At 27.2% G+C, this 24,529-nt stretch overlaps 1 protein-coding gene across 2 annotated transcripts in view; it reads right to left on the bottom strand.

The window, feature by feature from the left end:
* Positions 1-481: 481 nt before the first annotated feature.
* LOC130674669 (histone acetyltransferase KAT7) overlaps positions 482-24,529 on the bottom strand; it is a 41,695-nt gene continuing 17,647 nt past the window's right edge. For both annotated transcript variants that reach the window (XM_057480068.1, XM_057480067.1), the window contains exons 9-12: positions 14,429-14,522; positions 4,006-4,152; positions 3,767-3,873; positions 482-1,089 (exon numbers count right to left, since the gene is read on the bottom strand). In XM_057480068.1, the coding sequence (XP_057336051.1) occupies positions 967-1,089; positions 3,767-3,873; positions 4,006-4,152; positions 14,429-14,522 (471 nt within the window). In that variant the 3' untranslated portion in view covers positions 482-966. The remainder of the gene's footprint in view (positions 1,090-3,766; positions 3,874-4,005; positions 4,153-14,428; positions 14,523-24,529) is intronic.

The following is a 24,529-nucleotide window of genomic DNA, read 5'->3' on the forward strand; positions in this document are numbered from 1 at the left end:
AATTTAAAAGTTAAAAAAAAGTTGGTCATTGTGTCATATTTTAAAATTACGAATAAACGTTTTTTCAACGACTTTTTTTTTTTACGTTACTTCCGTCTAATGCAATTATGGGGGTAATTTGCACGCTTATTATAAATAAAACACCGTCTGGTACACGTGTGTAATGATCGTTTTCTTTAATCATATTCATTTATTCACTACTACACACACACACACACACACACACACACACACACACATATATAAATTTTGGACTTTTTTTTAAACAACAAATTATAAAAAAAAAATATTTAAAAAAATTGCACCTATAGATTTTTTGATTTTCTACATGTGCATTTTTTTAGTTTTTTTTTTTTTTTCAAATTAAACCATTGAAAAAAAAATCCGAAAATTAAAGTACGTTAATTTCCAATTAATTTTCTGAGGTGTCAAATAATTGACAACTAAAAACAATTTTTTTTTTAAATTTTAATTATCATTAATTATTTTACATGGCTGTTATATAAAGGAATGTGAAAACATTATAAATGTTAATAAAAATAATGTTAAATATTTTTTTTACATAATTTTTTAAAAATTCAACAATAATAGATTATTTATAATTTTTCATTACATTACATTACACTTAATTACTTAATTACTTATTCATTTATGTATTTACTACACATATATTTTATCTACAATTACGTCTTAACAGATTCTCCTTAAATTTAAGAAGAAACTCGTTAAGGCACAAGACATTTAATATTAATCCAAGTTATAAACTTTTTTCGTCATACTAATTAATTAATTAATTAATTAATTAGGGAGAGTATTCTTTGATAAAAATTTTTAAAATAATGCCAAGAAAACTTGTAATGACAAGTATTCACTTTAAGTTACAATTTTTTTTCTAAGGAAAATATATGACAGTAATCATTAATTGAGTATTCAAATTATAAAATAATTAATTGATAAATTAATTAATTAATTAGAAGTCGATGGAGTCTTTGGCGGTTGGAAGGGATTCCATTTGAGGCATTCGGGATCTATTTCTTTGTAAACGGGACCTCGTCGTTTTACGCGTTCTTTGTAATCATCGATTACGTCCTGTAATAATTAGCAATTTTTAATTTAATGTGTTTAGAAAATTTTATGTATGTATATGTATATATATATATATATATATGAATTTATGTAGTCGAAAAAAAAGTCACGAGTCTGCGCATCATGTTTGCCATTACATTGATCGCAATTTTCCAATACAATGTTATGTGTGATGTAGATGTAACGGTAAATACAGGAGAAAAATTTATGGTAACAATTACAATTTACTGAGGGAATAGTTATCAGTTTGTGGGAAATATCGATCATAGGAATGGTGTCCATATAAATTATGGGAACCATTTCTATTTGTATGGGTTTCATTACTGTATGATATGGAAATAGTTACTAGGAAATTGTGGTAATTGTTCCCGTTTCCTATGCTAATTTGTAATAATTACCGTGATGTATGGTAATGATTACCATACATTGTGGTAATTGCCATAATATTGTTGTAACTGTTACCATTCTATAATTGTAATTATTACCATGTAGATTATGGTAATTATTACCATGTAGATGATGGTAATTATTACCATGTAGATGATGGTAATTATAAACATATGTATTATGGTAATTATTACCATATATATTATGGTAATTATTACCGTATATGTGGTAAATAATTTCATGATATGAAGAATTTCTAAACGTTATGGTAATTAGTATCATGCATATGGTAATTATTACCATGTCTATGATGGTAACTATTACCATATATATAGTCATGGTTTTCATATCCATAGTATTGATTTCAAAATGTTATGGTAATTATTACCATGTCTATGATGTTAACTATTACCATATATACTATGGCAATAATTACCATATATATGGTAATGGTTTTCATATTCATAGTAATGCTTTTCATGATATGAAGAATTACTAAATATTATAGTAATTATAATTATACATAAGCTAATTATTACCATGCCTATAATTGTAATTATTACCATATATATAGTCATGGTTGTCATAGCCATAGTAATGATTTCTAAATGTTATGGTAATTATTACCATATATATAGTAATGGTTTTTATATCCACAGTAATGATTTCTAAATGTTATGGTAATTATTACCATGCCTATAATGGTAACTATTACCATATATATAGTAATGGTTTTCATATCCATAGTAATTATTACCATGATATGAAGAATTTCTAAACGTTATGGTAATTATTATTATACATATGTTAATTATTATCATGCATATGGTAATTATTATCATGCATATCGCGTGCCAAATGCCAAAAGGGCGTATAAAAGTTATACGCCCTTTTGGCTTTGAAGAACCAAAAGGGCGTATAATTTTTTTTTTTTTGTGCCAATCGTTTTGTAAACACGTTCTAAGCTTCAAAATAAAAAAAAAATTTCCAAAGCCAAAAGGGCGTATATCTTTAGATACGCTCTTTTGGCGTTAGGACGTCAAAAATTTTTTTTCTGCAGATCTTTACGTTTCGAGCGATTCTAAAAAGAATGGCGAAAAAAAATTTTTTATACGCCCTTTTGGCTTTGAAGAACCAAAAGGGCGTATAATTTTTTTTTTTGGTGCCAATCGTTCTGTAAACATGTTCTAAGCCTCAAAATAAAAAAAAAATTTCCAAAGCCAAAAGGGCGTATATCTTCAGATACGCCCTTTTGGCGTTAGTACGTCAAAAATTTTTTTTCTGCAGATCTTTACGTTTCGAGCGATTCTCAAAAGAATGGCAAAAAAAAAATTTTTTATACGCCCTTTTGGCATGGAACCCTATCTAACTGCTGTAATACGCCCTTTTGGCATTTGGCACGCGATATGGTAATTATTACCATGTCTACAGTGGTAATTATTACCATATATATAGTAATGGTTTTCATATCCATAGTAATTATTACCATGATATGAAGAATTTCTAAACGTTATGGTAATTATTATCATACATATGTTAATTATTATCGTGCATATGGTAATTATTACCATGTCTACAGTGGTAATTATTACCATATATATAGTAATGGTTTTCATATCCATAGTAATTATTACCATGATATGAAGAATTTCTAAACGTTATGGTAATTATTATCATACATATGTTAATTATTATCATGCATATGGTAATTATTACCATGTCTACAGTGGTAATTATTACCATATATATAGTAATGGTTTTCATATCCATAGTAATTATTACCATGATATGAAGAATTTCTAAACGTTATGGTAATTATTATCATACATATGTTAATTATTATCGTGCATATGGTAATTATTACCATGTCTACAGTGGTAATTATTATCATGCATATGGTAATTACTATCATGCATATGGTAATTATTACCATGTCTGCAATGGTAATTATTACCATATATATAGTAATGGTTTTCACATCCATAGTAATAATTTCTAAATATTATGGTAATTATTACCATGTCTGCAATGGCAATTATTACCATGTCTGCAATGGTAATTATTACCATGGCTATAATGGTAATTATTACCATGGTAATGGTTTTCATATCCATAGTAATAATTACCATGATATGAAGAATTTCTAAATGTTATGGTCATCATTACCATAAAATAATGGTAAAAATTACCGGTCGTTATGGTAAAATTTATCTTTGTCGTAAAAAAAAAATTTTTGTAGAAAATTAAATTGTATTTATATAAATAAAAAAAAAATATATCACAATTATCTCACCTGTTTTTTAAGTATGATGTGTTTACCCTTCCAGTACTTCATCATTCCCAGAGCTTGTAATGTGCTGACGATATCATACGAGTCGATAGCCATCTCTCTGCTAATGTCTATATTTATAAATGTTCAACATTTAATTAACTTACTTACTATATTTGTTTTATTTTCATTATTTAAATTACCATAAGATTATGACATATAAATATATAAATATATATAAGTATACATATATATATATATACCTTTTACAGATAACTCTTTGCCACCAAAATGACAAAGATATTGTAATAATACGTCTTTCCAGTAACTTCGATAGGAAATGAGACCTAGATCAGACAATGGCTTTTCCGGTGAACCGACTTTGTTTTCTACTCTTGATAAAAGATAACCTGTAACATAATGCATTTAAAAATTTATTTAATAAATTAAAGAAGATATGCAAGTTGCGTTTTTTCTTGATTTCAAAATTTTAGTTCCCGCCTTTTTTCAAATACTCAACCAATTTTCGTAATTTTAAAACTTGACAAAGGCCATCGCCCAAGGAATGAGTTTAGTAGACAAAAATTTTCTCAAAACAAGTAAAAAATTCTTGACGTAATAATTTTTCTCGCCTCAAAAGTTTTTCTTGCTCCAAGAAAATTTTTTCTCGTCCCAAGAAAATTTCTTTTCAATTCCTAATGCAAAAAATTTTTTGGGTCAAGTGAAAATTTTCTTAAAGCGGGGAAATTTTTTCTTAAAACTAAAAAACTTTTCTTGGCACAAGAAATTTTTCTCGTCCCAAGAAAATTTTTATTTTCAATTCTTAATACAAAAATTTTCTTGGGTCAAGTAAAAATTTTCTTAAAGCGGGAAATTTTTTTTCTTAAAACTAGAAAACTTTTCTTGGCACAAGAAATTTTTTATTTTCAATTCTTAATGCAAAGAATTTCTTGGGTCAAGTAAAAATTTTCTTAAAGCGGGAAATTTTTTTCTTAAAACTAGAAAATCTTTTTTTGACACATGAAATTTTTCTCGTCTCAAGAAAATTTTTGTTTTAAATTCATAATACAAAAATTTTCTTGGGTCAAGTAAAAATTTTCTTAAAGCAGGAAATTTTTTCTTAAAACTAGAAAATTTTTATTTTCAATTCATCATTCAAAGAATTTCTTGAGTCAAGTAAAAATTTTCTTAAAGCAGGAAATTTTTTTCTTAAAACTGAAAATTTTTTTTTGGCACAAGAAATTTTTCTCGTCTCAAGAAAATTTTCGTTTTCAATTCCTAATGCAAAAAATTTCTTGGGTCAAGTAAAAGTTTTCTTGGAGCGAGTAAAACTTTTCTTAAAACTAAAAAATTTTTCCTGGCACAAGAAATTTTTTGTTTTCAATTCATAATACAAAAATTTTCTTAGGTCAGCTAAAAATTTTCTTAGAGCGAAAAAATTTTTCTTAAAACTAAAAAACTTTTCTTGGCACAAGAAATTTTTCTCGCCCCAAGAAAAATTTTTTTTCAAATCCAATACAAAAAATTTCTTGGGTCAAGTATAAGTTTTCTTGAAGCGAGTAAAAATTTTCGCGCACGAAATAATTTTTTTCTGCGTATTATTTCTGTCTATAAATTTATAAAAATTACGATCCTCGTTTTGACTTCAGAGTCGAAAAATATATAAAAAAAAACACAGTAATAATTATAATGTAAAAATATTGCTGACGTAAGTTAACCATTGAAATTGACGTACTATAACAATCACACACACACATGCGCACACATATCTATAAAAATAATGTGTATTGTATACAAATGTATGAAAAGATGAAAACAATGAAAACAACAAAAGGTATAACAGTTTAAAACCCGATACAAAAGATACAGTCGGGTTGGTATTGACGATTAAATTCGACGGGTTTGATGAATTTGTTTGAATTGTCGGTTGAATTTAGGGATCGGTTTAAATTAAATTCAATTGAATGAACATACGATTTGCGGATAGAAATGGCTTAAGAGTTTAATGCGAAAGAGATAGGTCACAGTAATAAACAAGGATAGTAAGCGATATGTAGTGAATTGTTGAGAGTGGGAAAGGTAAAAATATATTTATTTGACTTTGGGCATAAATTAAAAAATAAAGAGAGAGAGGGAGAATATGAGAGCTGTGTATAGGGACGGCGATGATGAGTGTGAAGAAGAGATCAGTGACCGGTAGAGGATGAGACGTCTGGCCCTGATGCTTAGTTGAACGATCGTTCCACCTCGTTACACCGAGGAATTGTAATGACGCGAATCCGCGAAGCTCCCTGATTGGCTACTCACTTTTTGAGCCGTGATGCGAATAAAATACTACCGATACAATCATTATAATCGTTTATGATGCTGATTATAACGACAAGTAATCACATTATTTTACTGTTTATATACTTTTTTTTTTATTGAGGGTTCAAAATTTTTACGATATTAAGTTTTGAGTTAAAGGTGGATGATTTTGGTCACAAATTTGATCTGTCCGGGAATAAAATATTTGATAGCGAGAAAATTAAATATATTGGGGTGATCAAAAAAATAAAAAATTTTTTTTTTTCTCGGAAATGGGTTCAAAAGTTTCATTTAGATAAAAAAAGACGCCTGTGAAAATTAGAGCTCTTAATATTAACATTAAGAGGTTCCTCATCGCACTTTTCTATTTCCCATAAGAATAACATGGAAAAAATTTTTTTTACGTCTTCTGATTCTTATAAGTAGTTAACGATGCGTAATAGGAATAATTGGCAGGCATATTTTTGTAGGTAATTGAATGCTCTACAAAAAAAGTTTCTTATCATTTTTTGATAAATCTATTTGTTCAAAAGTTATTTGAGGTTGAAGTCGAATTCATATTAAATTTTGAGATCTTTTTACTTTTCCGGCGAAACTATCAGACCTATTACAAAATATCATGGGACCTTTTTTGTAGACAATTTTATTCCCTAGAAGTTATTTCCAATAAAGTTTTTTCGAATTCCGCATTGTTTTCTAGTTATTTTTATTTTAATGTCAAGCTCTGAAAATCGATCAGAAGACTATTTTTTTTAAGAGCTTGACATTGAAATGAAAATAACTAGAAAACAATGCGGAATTTGAAAAAACTTTATTGGAAATAACTTCTAGGGAATAAAATTCTCTACAAAAAAGGTCCCATGATATTTTGTAATAGGTCTGATAGTTTCGCCGGAAAAGTAAAAAGATCTCAAAATTTAATATGAATTCGACTTCAACCTCAAATAACTTTTGAACAAATAGATTTATCAAAAAATGATAAGAAAGTTTTTTTGTAGAGCATTTAATTACCTACAAAAATAGGCCTGCCAATTATTCCTATTACGCATCGTTAGCTAATTTAAAAAAATTTTTTTTAAAATAATTTATTCTCTAACAAAAGATCCAAAAATTACTAGACGCCAGCTTACTTCAGTATCATTCAAAATTTCTAGTCTATCAAAAGTCTGTTGAAAATCTGTAAAAAGTCTATCGATAGTTTGTAGAAAGTGTCTGGAAAATTTTTCAAAAACACAAATTTCCTATAATAAAAAATTTCAATTAATAATAATATAATTTATTCGAAGCTGTAAGATGGACGGTGGCGTCTGAAGGTTCGCCTAAAGTTAACAATTCATAATTACTAAAACAGTTAATTATTATTATATTTATATGATAGCTCATATATTAAAAATACTCTGCAATTTTTTTTTGTTAAAATAATTCTTGAATAAATTATATAAAAGTTTGTAATTATCTTAAATATTAAATGTAAATTTAACCGTTTTGTTTTAAATTCAACATTACTATAAGTAAAACTTCTTACATATATCATTTACATAGACAAGAAAATACTTCATATCTGCATAAAAGTGATGATAAATGAGATCATTAAAATATTTTAATTATTTATTATCTTCGAAATAAATGATCTTGAAGTTAGCAGACCATTAGTAATTTTCGGATTTTTTTTTCAGCAAATCAATTACAAAAAATCAAAAACTAAAAATATGCACATGTAGAAAATTTTGAAAAGTACAGGTGCAATTTTTTCAAATATTTTTTTTTTATAATTTATTGTTTAAAAAAAAATTTAAATAAAAATTAAACTTGATAACAAAAAATTATCTAATAATTATAATTATATATAGTAGGGTGGTCGTTAAAAATTAAATTTCTCAGGCGCCCCATAAAAAGCTTTTTTTTAGTGAAAAAATACGTGGGGAATTCGGTTTTTTCTTTTTAAGTCAAAAGAACACGTGCCGCAGAATCAAAGTTCATTTTTCGATACAATCGCGTTTTTTTTAAATATCTCACGAGATATGCGGATTAAAGGAAAAAATCATAGGAACAATTTTGTAGGGAATTAAATTCTTGACAAAAAAGGTCATGTTCATTTTTTTTATAAAATGTGTATTTATGAAGATATTTTAAAAAAACTTTTTTAGATCTTATCAATTGAGTGTTTTAAGGATCACGAATTTTGAAAATAACAATTTTCTAAATATATAGAAACTATAACAAGCATTAATGATTGATATGTTACGAGTTACGAAGTTGTCTATATTTAAGAAAAAACTTTATTTTTAACATTCGTAATCCTTTAAATGCCCAATTGATAAGACCTAAAAAAGTTTTTTTAAAATATCTTCGGAAATACACATTTTATAAAAAAAATGAAAATGACCTTTTTTGTCAAGAATTTAATTTCCTACAAAATTGTTCCTATGATTGTTTCCTTTAATCTGCATATTTCATGAGATATTTAAAAAAAACCGCGATTGCATCGAAAAATGAACTTTGATTCTGCGGCACGTGTTCTTTTTACTTAAAAAGAAAAAACCAAATTCCCCATGTATTTTTTCACTAAAAAGGGCGCCTGAGAAAATTTAATTTTTAACGACCACCCTATTATATACATCTAAATCGAATGACTTTTTTTTAAACTGCAGTAACTTTACCGGATTTTCATCTACATTTTTAAAACCAGTTTAAATTTGCAGCGTCTTCGTTGCTTTTTGAAAGTTTACAAAACGATTTTGCTCTGACTCGATCCACATCGACTGTATCAGTTCCGAAAATAAATTTTTCTCTTTTTTCATCTATTTTCGTTAATACCGTAAAAACGGGTCATCCTACGAAAAATATACATAACACCAATCTTGTACAAAATTTTGTCCTCTACAAAATTGTTCCTTACTCTCATATTGCTAAAGCGCACTGTTTATAAGATACGAGCAGTTGAACATTTAGTCAAAAAAAATTTCCAAAATCTATTAAAAATATTTTTCAATCTAAAATTTCCAACTTCAATTTTAAAAATTACTCGCAATTGTTATCAATCAGAAGTCAAATGTCTAGAATCTTCATGTCAAACTTCTTATTCCCAAATTTCGTTTGCCTCAACTGTACACAGAAAAATAAAAATTCTCGACTGAAGGTAAATATTCTTAATTCAAAAATATTTTTTTGGAGACCTAAATTTTCTCAGATAAAGTAGAAAAATTTTCCGACCAAGACGAATTTTTTTTAACCAGACAAATTCTCTCAGTTCAAGAAAATCTTGACTTGGTTCCCGAAAACGTTTGTTTTCAAAAATATTTTCTTGACTCAAGATAATTTTTTTTTCTGTGTAAGTATTAGAATAAAGTGACCAAGTAATTCGTCTTTTACTTGACACTTTAACCAAAACTCATATCCATATCATGAACAATAGTAACAATCAAACAGGAGTACAATTTTCCACTCATCCTCAGCGAAATCAATCAGTAATTTGTTGGAACCTCAAGGGATTGTAATTCAGCTTTCAATCTAGAGATGTAACACTTTGTTCAAGGATGAGGAATATATAAACCCAAACCCAAACCCAAACTCATACCATACCATACCCTTATTTAGCCTCAACGAAATCCCCGAGTTAACAGAGCTCTGATAAACCCTGAAAATCCACAACTCCCACCACCGTTGCTATTCTGGGGCTGGGCTACCAACCAGCCAGACAGACTGCAGCCAGCCAGCAACCACCAGCACCAGCACCAGCAACTAGCTATCTAGCTAAACCCTCTACAAGTTCAACGACCGTCTCCCAACAAAATTCCGCTTACCTCCTCCAGTTGACGCAACCCCTGTCGCTGCGTTGCGATACCAAACTCCCGCGAGAAAGGATAGATAGATAGATAGATATATGCGTCAGAACATACAGGACATCTAGTACAAAGGCATCAACATCAACTCTAGCATACCCTATATATTGTACCGTGGAGAATATCACATATATATGCAACCAGTCTATATCTAAGGGATGAGAATAGAACATGGATAATATAAGAGACCGTAGCATAGGCTCGGGATTAAACTGACTCCCTCGATGGCCGCATTTATTACTTTCCTGGTCAGTTTGTGGACTTTCTGACCAGTGACGACTAGTTCCCTGTTTGCTATTTGCTATTTACTATTTACTATATGTACAATAAAATTAAATAACTAACACTGATGCGAGTCGAGACAGACGGGAGTGTCGGTGATCATTCGGGTTCACATCAAGGGCGCAGGTCGGCGTGAACCCTTTCCACCCTTAACCCTTTTTGTCTAATATCTGCCATGGGTAGGCGAGGTCATGTGAGGTCACGCAATTGTAATTCATACGAGAATTGCGGTATTTCGTTTCGGTTATTGTATTTATGGATTGATATTCATATATTTATGAGGATGAATTAGATTTTTTTTTGTTATTAATAGAAATTATTTTTTGGGTTCATTTGGAGGATTTTTTTTTAATTTTATTCAACATGGTATTGATTGTACGGAGTATTATATTGCACGGAGCGCGAAGTGAAGGAGGGGTTTTACGGCGAATTTTTAAAATCGCGGTTCTGTTACATGGAGTCGGTTTTTTTTGTGGGAAAGTAAGTGCGAATAAAATGTAATTTAAAGTTTTTATGATCAACTTTAGTTGGGATTTTATCGCACTTATATTTAAATTTTGATATAAACCATAGTAATGTAGACACAATATATGAAGTATATATTGACGTGCAGATAAACTAAAAAATTTTGTAGTGCATAAAAAATTGAAAAAAAAAAAAAAATTAATAATTAATGGTTACAAATTTTGGAATAACAGTGGAAATATTGGGCGTATAAAAAAATTTTTCAAATAAAAATTGTAGGAAATTTTATTTTCTAGAGAAAATGTCTCTTGTGATTTTTTTATACGATCAATATTTTCACTGCAATTCCAAAATTTAGATTCATAATGAATGATTCAAAATTTGGGGAATTATGAAAATCTTAATTTTGAAATTGCGGTGAAAATATTGGTCGTATAAAAAAATCATAAGAGACATTTTCTCTACAAAATAAAATTTTCTACAACTTTTGTTTGAAAAGTTTTTTTATAAGACCAATATTTTCGCCGTAATTTTAAACATTTGAACCATTCAAAAACCTTGTCCTTATTAATAATAATAATGAGTGAGTGTTTATTTTAGAAAATTAATTCTTTCGAATGAAATTTACAACTGATTGCTTTAATAAAATTTTCAACAAATTAATTACCTAAAAAACTAATTAATTTTTTTAAATTTACTTTATTTTATATGATACTGAAGTTAGAAAACGTCAAATAATTTTTGGAATTTTTTTAAAAATGATAAACTAAAAAAAAAATTGCACTTATAGTTTTTTAAATTTTCTACATGCGCATTTTTTTAGTTTTTTTTTTTTTTTTGTAATTAAATCATTGAAAAAAAATCCAAAAATTGTTGATTGTCTGCTAACTTCTGGATCATTTATTTTATATATTGAAAAATTTAGTCTGCAGATGCGAACCAGCGACATAAACTAATTTTTATTAGATATAGATCGGATGTGCCTTCAATTACATTCAGTTACATACAAGTACTGATCAAAACAAATATAAGCTCATAAACATTAAAACAAGTATAACGCTCATAAAAAAAACAGTCTTCTGATCGATTTTAAGAGCTTGACATTAAAATAAAAATAACTAGAAAACGATGCGGAATTCGAAAAAACTTTATTGAAAATAACTTCTAGGGAATAAAATTGTCTACAAAAAAGGTCCCATGATATTTTGTAATAGGTCTGATAGTTTCGCCGGAAAAGTAAAAAGATCTCAAAATTTAATATGAATTCGACTTCAACCTCAAATAACTTTTGAACAAATAGATTTATCAAAAAATGATAAGAATCTTTTTATGTAGAGCATTCAATTCCCTACAAAAATATGCCTGCCAATAATTCCTATGACGCATCATTAGCTACTTATAAAAATCAGAAGACGTAAAAAAAATGTTTTCCATGTTATTCTTATGGAAAATAGAAAAGTGCGATGAGGAACCTCTCAATGTTAATATTAAGAGCTCTAATTTTCACAGGCGTATTTCTTTATCTAAATGAAACTTTTGAACCTGTTTCCAAAAAAAAAAATTGTTATTTTTTGGATCACCCTAACATATATTAAAAAAATAAAATAATAATAATCTTAGTACAATATTCACGTAAAGTCAATAGTTACACCATCAGCTGCATTTGAAATAATTATATACATACATATATATATATTTTATATCAAAGTCAATGAACTTTTGACGTACCATCCAGGCATTTTTCGTACATGCGCATTTGCCATTTACTTCTTTTTCCTTTAAATTTATCTACTCCTTTTCTATCCATACACATATATATCTCTATATATAATTTATATATATACATATAGTAGTCACTGGTTTCCAGGATCGACATCAGTAGTAACCAGGGACACAGTTGATGCGCGTGTGTATGTACAACCCAGGAACAGGGTGGGTGACGATCGATGCGGCGAGACATCGACTGTCTCACTTTTCTGCACCGTCTCTTCTCTCTTTAATTTACTATCTTTATCTTTCACTTATACTCTTTCTCCCTTATACTAATATATAAAGCGAACCCAACCACTTCACAACATTGATACGAAACCCCGTAGCACACACCCGCCCCCACCTCCACCCCCACCCTCATCATCAGCATCACACCACGACCACACCAGACGTCTACCCTACCACCATCATCACCACCACCATCACCATCAAACCCTACTACCATCAATTCGTCTGGTTTTAACAAATATATGTATATATATGTGTGTATACAGACATATATCACAACTACCGATTCATTATATCTATCTCGTTCGCCAGTAATCTATCTTTCTTTCTCTGTTTCATCCCCGTAGGGGACAACATTAACCACCCACGTAGTAGAGTACGTTTGACGGTGTAACAAACTCGAGCACGACGTCAGCATCAATGAAAATGACGTCACTAGTAAAACTTGAGTTTTAATCGTCATCAAAATTATGTATTATTTTTGTTCATGGCTTTATTTTTATTTTTATTTTTGTTTATTTTTATATTTATATTTATAGAATATATGTGGTGATATATATTCTATAAATATATAGTCTGTAGTTTACTATGTCACTTAAGTTATTGTGTGTAATAATACGATAGCTATTAAGTGACTTATTGAATTATGGAATTAATTATGGATGATAACAAAGTTGGTAATTTATTATTATCGGGGTAATATGATTTGGAATATGTTGTGATTGTGGAAGATAGCAAGTTGGAAATTTGAAAATAGATAATAATTTTGAGTTTAGAATTTTGGAATGATTTTGAGCGATGGTCGTGTAGAGCCCGGGACCCCGTATTTTAAATTTGAGATATTTCAATAACTATTGAATTTTGGGAAAAAGTATAAGATATGTTTTTTGTAGAGAATTTGAAGCTCTACAGATAAGGTATCTTGCAATTTTTCAAAAAGTTCAATATTTACGGAAATATTTTCAAAAAACCAATAGGCTATTTTGCACCCCAAATTTCGGTATTTAGTTCTTGGAATTTTAAACTCAAAATATCTCACTAGCTATTGAATTTTTCAAAAAAGTATAAGATATGTTTTTTGTAGAGAATTTAAAGCCCGACAAAAAAGTCTTTTGCAATTTTTCAAAAAATTCAATATTTACAGAGATATTTTCAAAAAACCAATAGACTATTTTGAACCCCAAATTTCGGTATTTAGTTCTTGGAATTTTAAACTCAAAATATCTCACTAGCTATTGAATTTTTGAAAAAAGTATAAGAAATGTTTTTTGTAGAGAATTTGAAGCCCTAGTAAAAAGGTATCTTGCAATTTTTCACAAAATTGAATATTTACTCAGATATTTACAAAAAACGGATCGCACTTCTTTTTTGATAACTTTTGAATTTAAAATGACAAGTTTTTCATTTATTTTTAAAAAATAAATATATTTTTTGGAATATTAAACTTCTTCATCGACTCTACATCAAACTACGTTCATTTCTCAATAATTTACCGAAAGATTAAGTTAAGAATATTAAAAATTCCCAAAATTATTATTATTTCCCGCAGTCATTTTCTCGTTTTTTTTGCCATAATTATTTTAAAATTAAAATTTCCAACAAAAATAAATACTAGTATTTTAAAAAATATTCACATAATACCTATAAAATTTGATATAAAAGTATCTTTCAATTTAATTCATACCGGAAGTATAACCGCTGACGATTAAATATATTTTTGTTACAATTTAAAAATAATATTTTTAGTGTGAAAAAAAATTGATATAAATTAAAAATTTAATTATTTACTTACTAAAATCAATTAAAAGTCGACCATAGCCCTGACGTTGATATGGTGGTAAGGTCAAGATACACGAGACGTTGTAGTTTAAAAAAGAATTTTTTTCCTGTAAGTAGAAAATTTTTCTATTATTTTTAGTTAGATTTTCATTAATTATTTTTTCTTTTTTATTAATGAAGTTTTTTTTCGGTTTTCATAATTTTTTTTCTTTCTCAAGTTTGAATTGCGAGTAAAAAGTGCTTGTCAAAACAATGACTCATACTTGAGGTCTGACTGTGTAATGCGATAATTTATAATAAAAAAAAATTTTTACGCAGTGTAAAATGAAAAAATTATGAATAACAATAAAAAAAATACCGGTAATAATTTTTTTTTCTATAATTAATACAAATTTATTCAAGTAAATTTTGTAATTAAATTGATGTTTAAAAAAAATTCAATCCGGCAGCTGGAATACAAGTAAATTTTCTATTAAAATAATTTTAAACACCAACAAAATTGGCCATGTTACTGCTAAATTTTATGGAAATTTAATGTAGAAAAATATAATTGCCAGGCGGCTGCGCAATTTCAAAATCTAATAACTAGGGCCAGGATTTTTGCGTTTATTTAAAAATAATTAATAATGAGTGGTGTGAAATTTTTTATATTACGGGAAAAATATTGGTCTTATTAAAAAATTTTTCAAACAAAAGTTGTAGGAAATTTAATTTTCAAAAAAAAATATCTCTTATAATTTTTTCTTAGGACTAATAAGAAAGCTGTAATTTCAAAATTAAGATTTTCATAACTCCCCAAATTTTGAATCGTTCATTCCCGTGTAAAAAAAAAATGTCAAAAAAAGGTTAAAAAAGTGTTGACTATTGTAAAGTTCAAAACGTGACACAACGACGAACTCTTTTTTAACACTTTTTAAACTTCTAAAATTAAAGGGAGTAGAAAAAGTTTTCCCTAATTGTATAATTGTACGTTTTTTGAATCATTTGAAAACTAATTTATTGACTCTCTTCTCGGAACGTTTGATTTTTTTATTTTTTTGTAGTGAGAAACACGTTTAAAAACGACTATTTTTGAACACTTTTTAAACGTTTTTTGGTCTTTTTTCTAACGGATTTCTGATCCTGCCTACGGAACATTTGTAGATGACTTTATTTTTGTTAAAAAAATGTTTGAAAACACCGCATTTTAAACAGTTTTCTAACGTTTTTTGATCTTTTTTCTAACGGCTTCCTAATCCCGTTTACAGAGCATTTATAGCTGAATTTATTTTGGTTCAAAATACGATTTTTTTAAACATTTTTTGAACAAAAAAAAAAAAAAACAAATTAAAAAACAAGTACTCTGCAAACGAAATCAGAATACTTATAGAAAAAAGATCGAAAAACGTTTAAAAACTGTTCAAAATTAGTCGTTTTTAAACGTGTTTCTCACTATAAAAAAATAAAAAAATCAAACGCTCCGAAGAGAGTCAATAAATTAGTTTTCAAATGATTCAAAAAACGTACAATTATACAATTAGGGAAAACTTTTTCTACTCCCTTTAACTGTAGAAATTTAAAAAGTGTTCAAAAAGAGTTCGTCGTTGTGTCACGTTTTGAACTTTACAATAGTCAACACTTTTTTAACCTTTTTTTGACATTTTTTTTTTACACGGGTTATGAATCTTAATTTTTGAATTGCAGTGAAAATATTGGTCGTATTAAAAAATTTTTCAAACAAAAGTTGTAAGAAATTTAATTTTCAAGAAAAAATGTCTCTTATAATTTTTTCTTAGGACTAATAAGACAGTCGTAATTTCAAAATTAAGATTTTCATAATTAACAAAATTTTGAATTGTTCATTATGAATCTTAATTTTTGAATTGCAGTGAAAATATTGATCGTATTAAAAAATTTTTTAAACAAAAGTTGTAGGAAATTTAATTTTCTAAAAAAAATGTCTCTTATAATTTTTTTTTAGGACTAAGAAGAAAGCCGTAATTTCAAAATTAAGGTTTTCATAATTGATCAAATGTTGAATCGTTCATTATGAATCTTAATTTTTGAATTGCAGTGAAAATATTGATCGTATTAAAAAAGTTTTCAAACAAAAGTTGTAGGAAATTAAATTTTATAAAACAAATGTCTCTTACAATTTTTTCTTAGGACTAATGAGAAAGCCGTAATTTCAAAATTAAGATTTTCATAATTCCCTAAATTTTGAATCGTTCATTATGAATTTTAATTTTTAAATTACGGTGAAAATATTTATCGTATACGAAAATAATAAGAGATATTTTTTTAGAAAATTGAATTTCCTACAACTTTTGTTCCAAAACTTTTTTACTAATACCGATATTTTCCCTGTAATATAAAAAATTCGAACTATTCATTTCAAAAATAAGGCAAAAATCTTGTCCCTACTAATAACTGACGAAAATTATAATTGTCAGAAATTAAATAAAAAATATTTTAGTCCAACCAAAAAATTGAGAGCTCATTCGGATTTTATTTCAATTAAAATTTACTCCGTTACTCGAAATTTTGGAGATTAAAAAAAAAATACCGCGTATGGAGTAAATACGGAATTTTTTTTTAGAGTGATGCGATTTCTATTGCAATCCGCAAATTAAAAAAAAAAACTCAAATTTTTACAAAGAAAAAAAATTTTTTCCATTATGAATTAAAGTTTTATTTTTTAGCCAATAAAAAATTTTTTGGCGTGAGGAAAAATTTCTATTTTCAGTTCACTTGCGTAGAAATAATTTTGTTCTGTATATAAAATATTTATTGAGTTGTATGTAAAATATTCAAAAATATAAAAAAATAAATTTACAAAAATTTGTCGGTTACTAGATTTTCAAATTAGGCAGCGGTAAATTTCTACAAAATTTACTAAAAATAAATTACATATTTTTTTTTTCCAAATTTCAATGTAACGTTATTTGATACTATAATAATAACTAAAAATTTTCTTAATCAAAATCTAATACCACAAAGATGGTTTGTATAAAATAACAAAGTTCATAGTTCAAACGTTTGACTTCTCTTCTCTGAACTATTGACTTTAGGTGTACGGTACAAAGAACCTTTTTTGTGTCTAGTACGAAATTTAATCAAGTATAAAATTGTTTATGTTAAACTTTATCCTATTAAATATTTTTTTAAATATTCATTGAAACCAAGTAATAAATTATTTAAATAAAAAAAAAATGCTGACCATTTTTTTCATGATCCTGAAGTATGATACTAGTTGGCAGACGTCTAATAATTTTTGGATTTTATTTTAGACAGTAACTAATAAAAAAAAAATATTTTAAAAAATTGCACTTGTAGTTTTTTTTATTTTCTACATGTGCATTTTTTCGGTTTAGTTTTTTTGTTTGAATTGATGTTGAAAAAATAAATTCGAAAATTGTTAATTGTTTGCTAACTTAAGGATCATTCCAGAAGTCAGCAGACAATCAACAACTTTTGGATTTTTTTTCAACGATTTAATTACAAAAAAAAAAACTAAAAAAATGCACTTGTAGAGAATTTAAAAAACTACAGGTGCAATTTTTTCAAATTTTTATTTTTTTATAATTTGCCGTCTAAAATAAAATCCAAAAATTATTAGACGTCTGCTAACTTTCGTATCATAATAATTTTTGGATTTTTTTTTAAACACTAAATTATTAAAAAAAAAAAATTTTAGAAAAATTGCACCTATAGTTTATTAAATTTTCTACATGTGCATTTTTTTATTTTTATTTTTTTTTAAAATTAAGTTGTTGAAACAAAAATTCTAAAATTTTGAACTCCGCTAACTTCAGGATCATTCGGCGAACCAGTATCATTTTTTCAATTTAAAAAAAAAACAATTAATTAACCCGAGTAATACATAAGTAATTAAACAAACTTATGAAATTAAAAAAAATAAATAATAAAAAACAATTTCTAACAACCATTTTTTTTCTTCAATTATTAAAAAAATAAATACGATTCATAAATCCAAGTAATACATAAATAATTAAATGAAGTCGTAAAGTTAAAATAAATATATATATATATTTTAGTAAAAAAAAAAAAGTAAATGAAATTTAATTAGTCGGAATTGGCAGACTGTTGCTAACTGCCTCCTGTCCAGTTAGTCCTTAGTCTGTCTCCCATCGAAATACAGAAACACAAAGCAATAGTAATAGCAACAACAAAACGGTTAAAATAAATCAGTGAATTGAAGGACGAGCTAAAATTTCGACAACTATACTAGTGTAATTTAGAGTAATTTAGTACAATGTTGTTGTAGGCCAACTGCTAAAAGCTATAACGACTGAATAAGGGGATAAGGACGTACGAAAATGGGCGAATCATTGTGAACAAGTAATACTTGATGTGTCTGCTCTTCTTTTATGCTACAAATATATATGTATATATAAGAGCAAGAAAAAGATGTGGGTATAAAATGAACAAGAGCAAGAGAAAGTATAAATATAATATGTGGGAGTAGAGGGAATCGTACGAGGACGAGTAAAGTTAAAGTGAAACGAGTGTAGAATCTGGGGCCCGCGACGTCCTTGGGCCTTCCCAGACCCGCTGAATTTCAGGGTCGTCTCCTAGTTTGTACGTCTATCCGTTTCGCTATGTGGAGATCCGTTCCCCCACGTTTTTGTCTGCTACATCAACCTCTTAAAGGGGAAATTCCCCATCTTTGTTCCCAATGCTGTTCTCGGCGACCCCCATGTCCGTTTTTTGACTCCGATTTAAAGATTCGCGAAACTTTACTAATTAGTTAACGGAATTTTGTTGGTAATTATGAAAAATTGTGATTATTTAATTAATTAGGTGAAGGTCAATTAATTTTTTTACTCATTAATTTGAGTGCGTAATTTTTTAAGGAACTTGTGGGAAGTTGATCAGAGAAGATTAGGAAATTTTGGTTTTACTTTAAATATATCAAGTTTGCGTTGAAGAAAAATTATTTTTGAATTCAAGTCAATGCGTTTACTTGATGGACAATTTCTTGAATTAAGTCAATTTTTCAATGCTTATTAATTTTTGAAATTTATTCAAAATGGTAAATTATAAAAAAAAAATATTTAAAAAAATTGCACTTGTAGTTTTTTTAATTTTCTACATGTGCATTTTTTTAGTTTTCTTTTTTTTCTAATAGATCTGTAAAAACAAAAAATCCAAAATTTTTGAATTGTCTGCTGGACCATGACACGGAGTTACGATCCTGAAGTTAGCAGACAAATAAAAATTTTTGGATTTTTTTTAACTATTAAATTTGAAGAAAAAAAAAAAACTAAAAATGTGCACATGTAGAAAACTTAAAAAACTATAAGTGCAATTTTTTGAAATATTTTTTTTTTTATAATTTCTCGCTTTAAAAAAATCCAAAAATTATTAGACGTCGGCTAACTTCAGTATCATCACGGAGTTTAGCTGACTAATAATTTTAGTTCTTTTTTAAAAATGATGAATTATAAAAAAAAAAATATTTTGAAAAATTCCACTTGTAGTTTTTTTAATTTTCTACATGTGCATTTTTTTAGTTTTTTTTTTTTCTAATTTATTTGTTAAAAAAAAAAATCCAAAAATTTTTAATAGTCTGCTGACTTCAGGATCAGAATTTTTCAAGTAAATTTTAATGAAATAATTTTTGAGTTTTCTAAGACCCCCCAAATTTTTAAAAAATTTTCAATGACTGAGCTGTCATAAGAGTTGAAATTTTATTAATCAATTGAAAAAAAAGGCGGCGTAATTACAATTGTCACTATAAATTTAAAAAATAATGACTTGCAGTTATCGATTAGGAGTCAATTTGTAAATAAATTTTGGTCGGAAAAATTTAAAATTACAATATTGACATGAAGATTTTACTGAAATTTATGTAACAAATTTCGAATAACTCCTAATCGTCAACAATTGTATTTTTTTTTTAAATTTACATGGCGAGATTGTAATTACATTGACCTTTTATCAATTAATGCTTAAAATTTTTCTTAATTAACTGATAAAAGTGACAGTTAATTTTTCAATGTTTTTTTATTAATGAAACTTTTACTATACACAGAAAAAAAAATTTTTTGACGCAAGAATTTTTTTTTTGCCTCAAATTTTTTCGTCCCAAGAAAATTTTTTTTTTCAAATTTTCATGCGAAAAATTTTCTGGGAGTAAAATTTTTTTCTTCTGTGAACTTTTTTGTCAATTGAAATAAACGTAATTTTTTTTGTACGGAAGTTGATCTCTTGGTTAAAAACTAAAAAATTTACTACGCCCTACTCAATATTTCCTATCTTGAGACATATATACATATATATCTATATATATTATCTTAAACTTTAGAGCCAAAAGCGTCTATTGGTTTGATGTTGACTTCCGCAATAAAAAAAATTGGCAAAGCATTGAGCCAACCTGTACTTTATTTATTTTTTTATCCATATCACGTATATATATATATATATACACATAAAAAATATATACCGAGTAATGTGAATATTTGAGCTGACGTAAAAGTTACAGGTCAGAAAAGATATTAAATAAAATAGATAGGAGGATGTAAAAGACTGCGACGTCGACCGCAGTGAGTGCATGCGTGGTGTGTTGCAGATATTGGAATGCAGCAGAAGTCATTGCAGCTCCTGAGTCGCGCACATGCGCAGCTAAAAAACCCAACATACAACTTGACTGATTGTATATGTATACACTAAAGAAAAAGACCCTCTGATTGTCTCTGCACAAGATCAAAAGAGAAAGAAATTCTACAATAAAAAATATATGAAAAAAAAAATACCGAGGAAGAAGTGAGACAAAAAGATACCGCGGCGATTGGTAAGAAGTTTAAACTCCAAGGAGTGTTGAGGCGTAATAAGGCATGCGGATCCATACAACAACCAGCTTTTATTTTTCTTTTATTTTATTTCATTATAGATTTTTTTTTACCTTCCATTGAAAATTGATCAACTGCCTCCCCTGCTTCTGCCTACGATAAATTAAACGTGACTGCAATCTTGTGGGAGTATGGAGGTGCAATAGACCTAGTCTGCAAGACCCGACTTTACTCACTTACTATATTTTATTATTATTATTTTATTTATAACTTTGTCATATATTAGGGCGTTTAAAAAAAAACAAGAATTTTTTTTTTTCTCGGAACCAGGCTCAAAAGTTTCGTTTAGATGCCAAACTAGGCCTCTGAAAATATGAGCCCTTAATATTAATATTAAGGTTATCCGCATCGCACTTTTCGATTTTCCATAAGAATAACACAGGAAAAATTTTTTTTTCTTCTGATTTTTGAAACTAATGAACCGCAAATTACATTGTAGTGTCCATAGAATATTTTTGTAGAGAATTGAACGCTCTACAAAAAAAGTCTTATCATTTTTTGATAAATTCGTCTGTTCGAAAGTTATTGGAGTTAGAAGTCAAATCTGCAGTAAATTTCGAGATCTTTGTACTTTTCCAGCAAAACTATCAGACTTATCAAAAAATGTCATAGGACCTTTTTCGTAGACAATTTCATTTCCTACAAGTTATCTCTGATAAAGTTTTTCAAAATTCCGCATTGTTTTCTAGTTATTTTTATTTTAACATTAAGTTCTTAAAATCGATTAGAAGACTATTATTTTTATGAGCTTGGCATTAAAATGAAAATAACTAGAAAACAATGCGGAAATTGAATGAACTTTATTGAAAATAATTTGTAGGGAATTAAATTGTCTATAAAAAAGGTCCTACGACATTTTTTGATAAGTCTGATAGTTTTGCTGGAAAAGTAAAAAGATCTCGAAATTTTCTGTAGATTTAACTACCAGCTCCAATAACTTTCGAATAGATGGATTTATCAAAAATTGATAAGACTTTTTTTGTAGAGCGTTCCATTCTCTACAAAAATATTCTATGGACACTACAATGTAATTTACGGTACATTAGTTTCAAAAATCAGAAGAAAAAAAAAATTTAAGGAAATATTAAATTTTTGGGGACTGAAATACGTTAATTTTTGTTTTTTTAATGACATTTAAAGTGAATAGAAAAAATTTTCAAATTTATCATGAAATCGTAATTTTGTGTGAAAATTTTTTCATTCATTTTGAGATGGTAAAAATTTTGAATTTTTTGTAAAAATTTAAAAAACAATTTTTGAATTTGATTAAAATTTTTTTTCATGGAGAAAAAATTAAGTTTCCATAATTAGGGGAATGGAAAGAGACAAAACGGAGTAATAAGGAAATATTAAGTGTTTGAGGACTCAAATAGAAAAAATTTTCAGCGGCAGTTAAAAAAAAATTTCATTTTTTGCGGGCAAAATGGGTACCCCTAAAAAAGGTGAAAAAATTTTGATTTTAATGAATTTCATTAAATTAAATTTTTTTATATGAAATTTTCATAAAGAAAAATTACATTTCATATAATTATTGAATGCCGAGGAAAAAAAAAATGTTTAATAGTTTTTACTATCAATCAAGTCATTAAAATTTTTCGACTGACACTCGATTTTTGAAAAAATTTAACTGCTTGCTTTAAATTGTTAATTAAATTTCAAAATTTCAAAAATCGTAAATATTTTCTAGTTTATTATTGAAGTGCACCTGAAATAATTTGACACCGGAAGTTCTTTTATTGTAAATTTATAAGAAAAAAAATCAAATTTTCTTCATACTATTTTTTTACAAAAAAAGTTTTTCGAAAACGATAAAAAAAAATTTCAAAAAAAAAAATTTAGTGGTATCCCGTATTGCCCCCCCCCCTATTGCCACTATATAGTTGGTATAGATGTTAAATAAAAATAATAAAAAAAATTTATGTAATTTTATAGACTATATAAGTATAGACATTAAAAAGACAGACATTACAGTGAACCTTCAATGAAGTAAATGCTTCTTAGGTTCAATGACCGCATTCCAGACGCGATTAGCTCGCAAAACTTTATGGAGTAAGCTCTAAAAAAGCTGGGAAAAGTCTTTGATTCAAGCTCACTGTACCAAAAGTTATTTACTTTTTACACAATGGGGCTTTTTAAAAATATATGTTTATAAATAGAGCTAAAGTTAACACTGCAAAAAAAACTGATAATAAATTTACGTGGGAAAAATTCCAGAGTTGATGACAGATAAATAGAGAATGGACTCAAATTTAAAAAAAAATGTTAACAACTTTTTTCATAGATAAATATGTTTAAAATTGTGCAATATATCGATTAGCATATAATAGTGTGATATATGTATTTTAATTTTATGGATTATTACCGCAATGAAAACATGAGAAAAAATTGTTTTGATTAAAATAGACAATATAAAGGCTTTTGTTTTCGCATTCATACTTTATGCTACTAGTTTAGATTTTTTTTCCATACACATTACAATTACTTAGTCATATGTAAGTGCATAAAAGACTTAATAGCAATGTACGCTTGATCCAACAAGTCATTTCTATATTTAGATATGCATCACTTTTAAAATTTCTTTCATGGAACTTTTCTTTACTTTGATTTTTTTTTAAATATATAAATATATTTTTTTAGTCATCTATTATAGAATGGAAAAATTAATCCTTCGAATTGCAGATTTTTTTTTTAATTTGAAAATTTAAAAAATGGCGCGAACTTGAGTGAAATTTTGTAACTGGGGTTCAAATGTCGACGTATGATTTCTGCGTCACTTTAAAATTAAAAATGAAATAAATTTTATTAATAATAATAATTATTATTATTATTTTTAGTCGATGGCAAAATGGTTAGAAGAAGCCATAAAATCGATGCCAACTCAAAAAGCATCAGGATCAATTACAGCAACACCTGACCAACTCTATGAATTTCATCGTACAATTTTAAAGTATGTAATTATTTGATTAATTAATTTAAGGTAAAAGAGCCTAAACCCGATCAGTGCCATCAGTCGCTGACTTTAACTGATTAATGCGTTTTTATAATTTTTATAAAAAAAAATTTAAGTAAAAAAATGATCGTTGATAAATAATTATTTGTGATTATAAATATATAATAATATGACGTATCAAAGTAATTTATAATTTATTATAAATTTAAATTAACTGACTGTTTTAAAAATCGCTTAGAGCCGGACATTTTTTACTTTAACGTTCGTTCGTTAGATTAAATTTAGGCTGCGTTAAATTATTTAATAATTG

This window comes from Microplitis mediator, chromosome 9 (genome assembly GCF_029852145.1).
Source record: "Microplitis mediator isolate UGA2020A chromosome 9, iyMicMedi2.1, whole genome shotgun sequence".
Taxonomy (NCBI): Eukaryota; Metazoa; Arthropoda; class Insecta; order Hymenoptera; family Braconidae; genus Microplitis; species Microplitis mediator.